At 47.1% G+C, this 12016-nt stretch overlaps 2 protein-coding genes across 2 annotated transcripts in view; both read right to left on the bottom strand.

The window, feature by feature from the left end:
- diaph1 (diaphanous related formin 1) overlaps positions 1-7632 on the bottom strand; it is a 131880-nt gene extending 124248 nt beyond the window's left edge. Inside the window, exon 1 of the mRNA XM_080007677.1 lies at positions 6827-7632. Within this exon, the coding sequence (XP_079863803.1) occupies positions 6827-6925 (99 nt within the window). The 5' untranslated portion in view covers positions 6926-7632. The remainder of the gene's footprint in view (positions 1-6826) is intronic.
- A 2267-nt stretch (positions 7633-9899) lies between these two features.
- Positions 9900-11425, bottom strand: smim32 (small integral membrane protein 32). The gene is made up of 2 exons (XM_080007672.1): positions 10922-11425; positions 9900-10797 (listed from the first exon to the last, which is right to left on the bottom strand). The coding sequence occupies exons 1-2, from the start codon at positions 11062-11064 to the stop codon at positions 10422-10424; spliced, it is 519 nt and encodes a 172-aa protein (XP_079863798.1). The 5' UTR covers positions 11065-11425; the 3' UTR covers positions 9900-10421.
- Positions 11426-12016: the final 591 nt, after the last annotated feature.

The following is a 12016-nucleotide window of genomic DNA, read 5'->3' as shown; positions in this document are numbered from 1 at the left end:
TGAGACAAAGTAACTTAACTCACTGGCTGATTCTTACTACAGTAAAATTATTTGGACTTGAATAAGCAGCAAGTCAATTGTTCCCCGTGTTATAGTTTTGCTTCATTACTAGTGGTATCATGATTCTCCAAATCTACGATTCGACACCAATTTTAAGGTCACGATTCGATTTGATTGAAACAGATTTTCAGCACTGACGGCTATGCCATTGGTACACTATCAAGTCTTGATTTGTAATGAAAATAGTTGTTTCTCAATAAGTAACTTTTATTTGAATATTAAAAATGATGAATCAGAATATTTAAACACCTAAACAGTTAAGAGCTTTAGCAAAAATAGCCTAAATAATTAACAATAAGTTAGTTATACCACTACTTTTAAGTTACTCACCAGTATAAGCGCAGAAAAATGGATGCTATTTTTGCCACAGGGGAGCTTCGCAGTTCCGATCAGAGCAACCTTTCCTCCAAACAAAGCAAATAAAAACTCTAGAATTCTATTCAAATTTTGTTCCTGCAGCCCTAGTGCCAGGTGGGCGGGTGCAGTGTGTGTTGAGGGATGTGGTGCAGCAGACGCCTCCATAGAGCCGACCGCAGCTCTCCCAAATCCGAACAAAACTTCAGGAAAGTCGGTTTTGAGCAGGGTGAACCAAAGTCAAACCCCCCCAGCAGATAGTGCAATTGGTTAGAATTTTATTAAATCTATTTGGACGTGAACATGTACGGACCCCAGAGGGGCACGCCATTCCCCGGTCACATATTTGTTCTGTAGTTGTCTGTATTCTGAAAGAGTAAACGCAACAAAGGAGGCGTCCATCTTGGTTTTCTGACTTATTGTATTGGAACCCGGTCAACTCAGGTGTGATGTCAGTCCCAGTTCCAACTTCCAAGGAAAATGGAATGCATTGCGCCTGAAGGCCCGTGTGGCGCTTTCAGAGCACCAGAGAGTGGATATTTCAATTGGTCAGCTCGGGCATGGCTCCGAAATGAGACACCGGAATCTGCATTGCGATTCGGTCCGGTAGCTACCGATCTTATAGGAACCGATAGCATAGTGGTAGCGGGTTTTGCTAGCCAACCCAGCGGGATGTTCAAAACATCCCGAGCATGATCATGTGTGCGAGGAGAGGAGAGGCTTTTCACAAGACGGGTCCGTTGTCAAGGAGAGAAAGAATCAATGTGCTGTGCGCAGCTCTAGCATGTAATAAGGTTTTAGCCATTTTAATGTTGATATTTTGATAAGTTTAAAAAACAACCTTAAAAATCTATGAAAAAAACGAAACTTAACAACTCAAGTTTATGAGCTCAAACAACTCAACTTAAGCCTGGTGGGCCACGGGACTTGCGGTACACTGGGGGAAACCCTGTTTGCACTGAGTTGGACTGCCACAGCGTATCCAATTGAGAGCAAAACAGGTGGATCTCCTTGCACTTCTATGGCACCCGCCGCCCAGTACAGCATCAATATCGCATGAAGGGTTACGTTTATAACATCGCGGTCCTTCCCCTGAAGGGATAAGCTGGGACATTAACTTTATTCATTTTGTCCTTACACTTTATTTTGTGCATTACAAGTAATTTTCTGTTGGGTTGTAGGTGGACAGCAGGTTGACTCTGGTCTGCGCCTCCCTCCGCTCAGAGCTTACATGGATGACATTACAACATTGACCACCACTGTGCCATGCACCAGGAGGCTGCTCAGAAAGCTGGAAGAGAACATCAGTTGGGCCCGTATGAAGATCAAACCATCCAAGTCACAAAGCATCTCAATTGTGAAGGGAGTGCTCTCTGACCTGAAATTCTTCATCGGAGAAGACCCAATCCCAACAGTGTCTGAGCAACCTGTAAAAAGCCTTGGGAGGTGGTATGATGCAAGCCTGAAGGACAAAGACCGGGTGCAACAACTGCGTAAGGACATCAGCAGTGGCCTACAGTCCATTGACAGCACCCAACTGCCTGGGAAGCTAAAGGCCTGGTGCTTGCAGTTTGGACTCCTACCCCGGATGTTGTGGCCCCTCGCAGTTTATGAGGTACCAATCTCAACTGTAGAGAAGTTGGAAAGAACAGTCACAGGATACATCAAGAAGTGACTTGGAGTTCCACGATGCCTTACCACCATAGGCCTCTACGGAGACAGCATCCTTAGGCTGCCCCTCACCAGTCTCACAGAGGAGTTCAAGTGTGCAAAAACAAGACTTCAGATGACACTGAATGAATCCAGAGACATAGTGGTGAGCAACAATGCACCGACCTTAACCACTGGCTGAAAATAGAGACCAGCCAAAGCAGTGGAGGAGGCAACAGCAGCCCTCAAACATGCTGACATTGTGGGCCATGTTCAGCAAGGAAGAGGAGGCTTTGGGCTAACAGCCACCCCCCCAGCGTGGAGTAAGGCCACAGCACGAGAACGGAGGAAGATGGTGGTGGAGGAAGTACGTCACCAGGAGGATGCTGCACGATGGGCCAAGGCAGTCTCTCTTGGCAAACAAGGACAGTGGACAAGATGGGACAGTGTGGAGAGGAGGAAGATCAGCTGGAAAGACATGTGGGCCATGGAAGCGAGACAGTTGAGCTTCTCCATCAGAGCTACATACGACGTCCTTCCAACACCAGTCAACCTTCACCAGTGGTTTGGTGAAGACCCAGGGTGTGCCCTATGTTCTATGCCAGCCACCCTCAAACACATTCTTACAGGGTGTAAAACCAGTCTCACCCAAGGACGTCACAACCAAGTCCTGAAGGTCCTTGCACCCACTCTGGAGGACAAACAAACTGCCACCAACTCCCTACCACCACCAGCATCCAATCAACAACGGGCAACTATCTTTGTCCGTGAGGGGGCTAAGGTAACCAGAAGCTGCTCTACACCATCTGAGCGAGACCAGCTACGCTTAGCCCGTGACTGGAAGACGCTGGCTGACATTGGCCGACAGCTGGTTTTTCCTCCAGAGATTGCTACAACTACCCTGAAACCGGACCTGGTGTTGTGGTCTCCTTCTCTGAAGAAGGTGTACATCATCGAACTCACAGTACCCTGGGAGGATGCAGTGGATGAGGCTTATGAGCGAAGACACCTACGCTACACCGAGCTCGCTGCTGAAGCACAACACCGTGGCTGGAACGCTGAGGTCCGCCCAGTGGAGGTGGGATGCAGAGGGTTTGTGGCAAGATCTACCACCAGACTGTTCGCTGACCTGGGAGTTAGAGGCCAGAACCAGCGCTCAGCCATCAAAGCTGCATCAGAGGCAGCCGAAAGGAGCAGTCAGTGGCTTTTTATGAGGAGGAAAGACCCCTGTTGGGCCCCAAAGTAGCAAACCAGTAGGTATGCAGTCAGCTTTGGCTTGACTCAGGGAGTAGGACGCCCCTGCCATGCATAGTCCCTCGAGAAGTCTGCCATCAATATGGCTTTCTTTCTCGTGACAAGTCTGGACTCACGCAAGCTCAGGTCCGATCAGCCTGTAGCTGGCCACCTTGGGGAGGGTATATAGTGTAGAGGCCGAAACATCCCAAGATCCAAGGATACACTACTGATGATGCGTATCCAGCTCCCACCATTCACCACCATTCATCACCAAGACGACAAGATGACATCAGGACGTTCTACCATTCATCACGACACTCTTAGGTATGTGCTTGCACAAAGGAATTTACATCTTATCCTGTGTTTGATAAACTGTTACAAATGTGAAGTGAAAATAAGATTTTTGCTTTTTCAGATGAGTCTTGCCATCTGTCTTTTATCTCAAGGTTGTGTTCCTGGTGAAAGTTCCTTTCTTTAAATACATGCTTGATATTCTGTGTCTGAACCAAACCACGACCAGAGAAAATCCTTGTAGTCACAGTATCTGCTCCTTGTTCCTATTAGTTGTGTAAACTTTAACTTTTCAAAAAGAAGAAAAAGCAATGCAGAATCGTATTTATCTTCAGCTTCTGTTGAAAATTATTATTCATTCACAGAAGCCAATCCCCCCCCCCCCCCCCCCCCCCCATTCTCCCCAGAACCAGTATAGTTAAATCCTAAGCCTGTCCTACGCTAGTCACTTTTCTCGCATGCAGGGACCTCAGAGATCCACTATGCTCTCCACCGGGCTCCAAGCCACTCCAGCACCGCCCCAAGCCCAAGTCTCCTAACCGGAGGAGCGTCTCCGCTCCCCGCCACCGAAGAACCGGCATCAGGCACTGCCAGTGCGGGCATGGATACACCATGCCGCGTCTACTGTCCCCCCAGAAACATTAATTAGTAATGCACGCACGCACGCACGCACGCACGCACGCGCACACGCACACACACACACACACACTTCGGCCTTTATGTTGAGAACAAGTCAACACACTGAAGACACAATGGACAACTGTGGCTAGATCTATCAGATGTGTTTTCATAGGACCCAGTCGATCACACTGGAGCAAAGCACATTTCCTAGTCAGAAATGGTTGTTGTCAACTGACCAGCACACAGTGCAAACCTGAGCGGCCATGCTCTGTGACAAGAGGCTAAGTCAGACTGTGACCTTAAACTCACTGAGTACTACAGCCGTCCTGAGCAGTGAACTTAATCCAGACCGCGCCTCTCTTCCTGTTTGTGCCTTCAGCCTACGTGAATTCTGATCCCTGCTGTCTATGTGGGCCTGAAGAACACAGATAGCACTTGGAAGGGATACGACTGACACGTCCAGTAGTTTCTTTGTGTGTGTATGTGTGTGTATGTATGTGTGTGTGTGTGTGTGTGTGTACAGTGTGGGGGGGGGGTTGATTTCCAACAAGCCGATATGGATTACTCAACTACACGGGCAGTAAAAAGGCCACGAGAATCATGTCAGGCATTCCAGTGGAATATACAGGCTACATGCACTTCAGACACAGGCACACCAGTAAAACTCTTTTTGTTGCTATTTTGGGTTTTTTCCGACCAATGGGTAAGGGTGAGGTCATTGGAGGTATTGACATCATAGCAGCCTGAATGAGACAGCGATAAAGACTTCCTCAACAAGAATAAATTTAATCCATTAAGGGTTTGCGCCATGCTGGTAAGAGAATATATAATAATAATAATATTCAAACAAGTCATCCACTAAATTCAAAACAAGTATATCCACAATAAGTCAAGTCACTAAAAGAATCACTTGTTATGAGCAAGTGGAATTATTTTCCATGGCAAACGTTTCCTGGTCTTGTGAACTCAGGCGACATCGCCGTCTTAATAATAACACAACCACACTGCCACATCTATCCATTCAAGATTAAAAACACCTGGGTGAAGTTCAATAAAACAAAATAGCCTCTATTTGATCACTGTGGGGATCGGTTTAAATGGCACTGCTAGCCACTCTTGTTAAGAAAATGACACTGTACATATGGTTGTACTTTGACACAGCACAATTTTAACTGACTATAACAGAGACTAACAAGAGAAACCATGAACTGCTATCTCATGCAGATGTTTGCTCTACTGTTTCCTGGCTCTGACTCAAACTTTTTACTTAAAACCTTACCTTGAACCATGAGCACATCAATGACGAACTCCATGTGTCACATTTGACTTTTCTGCATCATGGATATTACTAGGCCGACAGGCCAGAAAATAGTGGCATAGGTGTGCTCACTTTGTAGTGCGAATAAAGTCTATTAGAGGAGAACATTCACCATAATTGTTTGCATATTTCTCTTGTGGTCTGACAGCTCATGCCTTGTTCAAATTTGGGCCAGCTATCCATGCGACAATGCAGCAGATACCAGTGACATAGTCCAATAATATTCAACTGAGAAACACTTCCAAACTTAAAATCCTAGCCAAGCCAAAAAGTGGGAGTTTGTTGAAGTCCATACCTGCCAGACTTGTCAATAATGTCAATAATTTCCCCGAACACACAGCAGTGATCTGTGAACATGTGTCACTGCACAGTAACTTCAGTGTAGTGCACTTCTTGGTAGAATGAAGTGTGTGTATGTGTGCTGCACTCATTGACCAGGTGTGTTGTCGGACCCCTCTATGGTTACAGCCCGTCTGTGCGTACAATATCAGTTTTCAACTGTTGTCAGACGCGGCGTGGGTGTTAGATTACGCAACCTTGTCCGCTTTGAGATGTGGCACGCTTCCATTGGGTTGAGTCGTGCTGTCCACACGCCTCTCCACACCAGGGTGAATCACATACTGCCTGGCGGGGAGCCATGGGGTCACTTTTACTACCTTAGCATGGTTACAGGGAAACACCATGCTTCCAACATCTTTAGACGGTTTGCCTCGTGAGTTCAAACCAGATAACATGAGGTTCCCCCAGCACTGGGGGCCGGAAGGGTCAAAACGTGATTTTGTGCAAGCTGGATTTCTTGTTGTTTCTTATTGTGATTGGAGCCCCCCCTCCTTGCTCTTTCAGGTGAATAAAGCTGAAATCCATCATATGATTTTTTTTATTTTTTTTTGTTGTTGTTTTTCCAACCTCCTCTCACACCTGCTTCAAAGTGTTTCATTTCACAAATGTCGTTCCAGTTCATGAACAACATTGATCCGCCAGTCTCTCATGTCTTCAGAGACCTAGGCTCGACTAAATTGCAATTGTTTCAGCTCAATCTATACAAATTCCACACATGAGATTATACCAGGGTCGGATGCCGAGTCTATTGGACGTCACAACACACACATACAAGCGCGCTCTGTGTTCGTCCCAACAAGCTCAAGCTTCACGCCAAAAGAGTGAGCAGTCGTACAACTTTGTGACGTTGTCTGACGTTTTGTAAGCGGTTAACGCACGTAAAAGAGACCAGGCTCGAGGGTTACTGGTCGAGTCTGTAAACTTATAAACACTACAAGTGGGACAAGAGATACTCACAAATTTCTTCTTGCTATCCCCATCCTCGTAGGTCTTCTTTGACTTCTTGTCCTTTTTGGACACAGCTGCCGAGGCAGAACTTCCTGAATATGGATCCATTATTCTTTATGCGAAAAGCCTTTGCGCTGAAATGAATCGATAAAAGAGGTCGGGACTTTCCTCCAAATAAAAGTTGCACTGAAAAGATTACAGTGGAGTGACCGGTTCCACGTAAAAAAAAAAATATATATATTCCTTTAATTTGTTAAGACCTGTAGTTGCAGGTTTTCTCAAATTAAAATGTATTCTTGACTGTTCAAGTTGTGTCACTGAGGAAATTAACTCTCCCCCCGGGCCCCGGCTAGTCCCTGGGCTAACTAGCCCTAATGGCTTGGTGGGATGCCAACTAACCCGCCTGGGTCTCACCGATGGAGGGAAATTCAAAATAAACCACCGCAAAACACGCGGTGGGAGAACACGCGAAGAGACCCGATCGCGGCGAACTAACGCAAACACAAAGCCATGGCGCCGACACGCAGCTCCTAACACAGCAACCACACACTAGTGAGGAGTCCCGACCCGCTGTGGGGTAGCCTCGGTTAGCTTAGCTTAACTCGCTCCGTTAAAACCGCCGCCGTCTCCAAACTTCCGCTAGTTGTCTCGGCGACACTCTGAGCAACAGGTCCGCTTCACCGGCGCGACGATATTTCCCATGGTATTTGTTATTTTTGTAATTAAGTTTTTTGTTGTTCGTTTTTTTTTTTTTTTGGTTTGTTTGTTTGGTTTTTTTTTTAGTTCCAAAAGTTGGCAGCCACCAGAGGCAAAGCTCCCCGAGCAGAGTGAAGTAAAGTGGCTTCCTGTTGGGACAGGTTGTCGGGTAGTGAGCGACGAAAGACACGGAAACGATTCGCTCGCGGCGAACGAATCTTTCAAACGACTCGAAACCGAACACACCGTCATACTGAGGACTTAATTAAAGTCCGACGCTCGGAACAAGGGCCCATGCCGTTTGGCGGAATGCATGGTGCATGCGACCGATCGACATTTTACAAAATAAACACTTGACAGAAGCATGTTTTTTTTTTTTGTGACGCACACTTTGCACGTCTCCGCCGACATGGAAATTTTTTTTTAAAAAAAATCTCAAAAAATGAGATTTTTGGGCTAGATTGGGCTAAAAAGCTTTTCTGGCCTCTGCAGTTTGCATTCTTCCGCCGAAACGAAGACTTTCGACGGAGTTAAACGCTTCTGGTGACGACCCCATCCGCGACTCAAGGGCCGAACTGACTCCTTTCGCCGAGTGACTCGTCGCGAACCGAATCTCGACACGGGAATCGAACCTTCTCATCGCGGACAGGTTGCGGGGACGGGGGGGGGGGGGGGGGGGGGGGGGGGGCGAGCGCCCACCTGAGTGCCTCTGGCCGGTGCTGCGTTCCAACGCGGCTCGGAAATTGGTCATTCCGAAACGAACTGCCTCTGCTTGGGGGAAACCACGCGTTTTTGTGGGTCTAACGCAACGTTCAAAAACGACGGCGTGCTTTTAAAAGCCGAAGGCGGGACGCGTTTCCAACAGCCACGCACCGTCGACTGCGTGCGGGGACGGCGGCGGTGGACGGCGTGCTTCCTGCAGTGACGTCAGATCTGTTATGGCGTGGAGGCTCGGCCCAGGAGGATTTCCCGACGAAATTGCGATTTAAATGCTCTTGGCGTTGCGTCGTGCAAGGCGGGTGGGTCGGGTTTATTCTTTCCCCCAGTTCCGACAACACAGTATCTGAGAATTCTTCCCCAAATGTCTTCATTTTACTTCATGTTGTATGTCCCGAACTTTTGTAAATGTTTTTTTTTTTGTTTTTTTTTCTTTCTCAGCTGTTTACACACATTGATATAGTCCTGCATGATTCTGGTTTGGCGTATTTACATGAAATTGTTTATTTCCATTTCATTTCCCCATACCGTTTCATACAAAAAAAAAAAAGTGTTCGTTTTCTTGGCAATGTTGTGGCGTTGCCCCTATGTATAAGCATCAAAAATATATTTAATTCGCAATAAATGAATTATCCAACAAGAACCGCGTCTTGCTTTATATTAAAAACAGAAATGAACAAATCAGCATTCATCTCGATCATCTGGTTCAGAGAGACATGTGGGCAATTGGATTCGTTTTATTTCCTGTGGACGCAGTGATACTGTTGATCTGCTTAATGGCGCCGCTGAGTGGTTAAAGTCTAAATGGCAAGCGGGTTAGGTTACCGCTGAGGAGCGTAATAAGTAAATAACACTATCTTCTAAAATGATCTGCAATATCAATTAAGCTGCTGTGCCGTCCCTGGCGCAAGGACGTGAATACACACACAGTTCAGCACTCACACCAGGACACCGCTAAAGCCCGTCGGCCCGCCGCGCCACCATGCAGTTCAATTAATTTGTTTGGGAATTTATTCTGCAAACCTCTCTCAGAGGTTTGTTCTGGGTTGGCAATATTGGTGCATAATTCTAGCGGCAATGTTCTCAATTTTCTTTGTACCCCCTCCATTATTTTTTTCCATCTAGTTTTTTTCTTTGCAAGGGTTTTTCTCTGTCTACACACCCTGCGGAGAGAGGAGCGGACTCACACAAACACAGAGACAAACATTCACACACATGTGCCGGATTAGTCTGTCTGTTGGTGTGTGAGATGGGGTGAGGTGTTTGGTAGCAACAGGATTTTCTTGGCAATTTCATGACAACAGCTGAGCTGGCGGTGTTTTGTTTGTAGTTCATATAACTTATCTCCCATTCCTCACCCAACAGCACCATTTCAGGGTGGCATAAATAGGCCTTAATTTGCTATTTACAGTGTCGGGGCGAGGTTGATTCACTGAGCGAAGCCTATATATAGGCTGGGTTTCTTTGGCATTCTTTGAAATGGCATTGATCATGATGATTAAGGTCAAGGGCCAAAGACTTTTGCAGGATCGTCCCTCCCTATCATTAGCTTTATAACCATCACCATCATCATCATACTACTATCAGGGTCAAATGAGTTCCAGATTAGAATGGATCAGAATATCTTTATGCGAAAATGTACAGCCTGTCATGTTGATTTACAGTGAACAAGAAAATAAGAACGGCGTGTGTAGGCCGCGGTATTACACATTAAAATACAGTTTTGTTACAGTCATACAAAATATGTTATTTACAACAAGCTGACATACATAAAACCCATAGTCACAATTGGTGCGCTGTCGTCTGCCACTTCTCTCTCACAGAACCCAGTGGGCTCCGCTGCTGAGCTACATCAAAACATGTTTTCAAGTAAGATTAAAAGTACTTTGTTAGTTTGGTATTACAGCCTAAATCTCAGCTGAAATGTCAACTAAGTCAAGCAAACAGGTGGATTAAATAGAAGCACATTCATTTCAGCCGCAGGAATTTTAGAGATGCTTGGAGGGTGGAGCACAGAGCGGGTCCTGTTGTAGAAGCAAGGTTATGTATTCCACTTCACTGACCCAGCCAGGGCTAGGGGTCTAAAGGCAACAACCCACTGGCCAAAATGAGCATCGACACTTCTCGAATGGCTAGAATCCACATGCACCAAAGTCCCGACCATCAACCACTGTAGTCCAAAACATCTGGTCTACTTGTAGGAGGTTCTGGCCTCCCTCAGTGACCGGTCATATGGCATGGAGGCGAAGAAGGAGTTCCGCAGCTGGCAGTTGATGAAGAACACAATGAGCAGGACCAGCAGAAAGAGCACAAGGAACATGCCTATGTAGGTGGCCAGGTCCGGCTTGTGGACCAGCTCGCCGTCACGCAGCACCCCGCCTCTGCCCGTGGTGGGTCTGAGGAGGGCGGCCACGCTCACCGAGCCGTTGTGGGAGTCGTTCAGAGACGACGGGGCGTGCGTGGAGGACTGGGTCATGCCCACCAGGTCGTAAGTAGGCGCGTCCGTGGAATTGAAGATAATCTGCCTCAGCATAGTGAGCCGTGGGCTCAACGTCTGCGTGGGAGCGCTGGGACACAAAGGGATGGAGAGGTTAAGTGCGCAAAGACGCAAGTCAGTCACACGAGGCACAGACGCAGCTGAATAACCTTCAAATATGAATATCATTTACTTTTAGTGAGTGAAAGACTTACTTTCCACAGGCACTCTGAGAGACACGGACGCACGGCTCCACATTCCCCGGGTCTCCGCTGCTCTGTCCTCTGCGCTCCGGCGGGGACGCGCGGCGGAGAGGCGGCGCGTCGGTGGTTTGGAGTCCGCGGTGCCCACAGTCCATATGTCACCACCCGATCCTTACACGTCACTGTTCAGCCACGTCAATCCACACCTAACGCGCAGGTGACCTCTGGTGCAGTTATTTTTTTTTTGTTTTGTTGGTGAATTGCTCTTCCACAAAATCGAATTCTATTCAATAAATACATTCAAGAAAAGCCCAACTCGCGAACAAACTACGTCGACATTGGCGACGCTCCGTCGGTGACAGTGCACTAGTGGCCAGGTCGGATCACCCGGTCTCTCCCGGTTTCTCCCGCTCCACTCGGTCCTTCTTCCATCCAGTGATATTCAGCACAAGTCCGTTAGTCTTAGTCCCCCGTAAATCTTGATCGCAAAAGAGAGAACGGGGGATTAACAGAGGAAAACACGGTCCTCCCGGTCCCCGACTACTTGTGCGTGTGTGCCCGTCTGTCGAACCACCGGTGAATGTGAGAGAGAAGGGAGGAAGGGGGAGGAGGAGGAGGCGTATGGAAGGACGTCACCCGACAGGCATGTGTTAAATAGCTCTCTCTCTCTCTCTCTCTCTCTCTCTCTCTCTCTCTCTCTCTCTCTCTCCTTCTCTCTCTCTCTTTCTCTCGTTCTCTCCCTCTCTCTCTCTCTCTCTCTCATTAATTAACGAATCTATCTATCTATCTATCTATCTATCTATCTATCTATCTATCTATCTATCTATCTATCTATCTATCTATCTATCTATCTATCTATCTATCTATGTGTTTCCAAGACATCCAGATCACCTCCTGCTCCACCTTTTCTAGGCTGGTGGGACATGTCTCACTTCACAGAAGGTCAGAATGACTTTGGGGACACACACACACACACACACACACACACACACACACACACACACACACACACACACACACACACACACACACACACACACACACAGTACAGTACATACAGTTTTATTTTATTTTGGAGCAGTTTGCAGTTCCTTTCTCGTCTTCCTT

The sequence above is a fragment of the Zeus faber genome (genome assembly GCF_960531495.2).
Source record: "Zeus faber genome assembly, chromosome: 10".
NCBI classification, from domain to species: Eukaryota; Metazoa; Chordata; class Actinopteri; order Zeiformes; family Zeidae; genus Zeus; species Zeus faber.
Note: the sequence above shows the minus strand (reverse complement) of the source record. Positions and strands in the feature narration are given on the sequence as shown.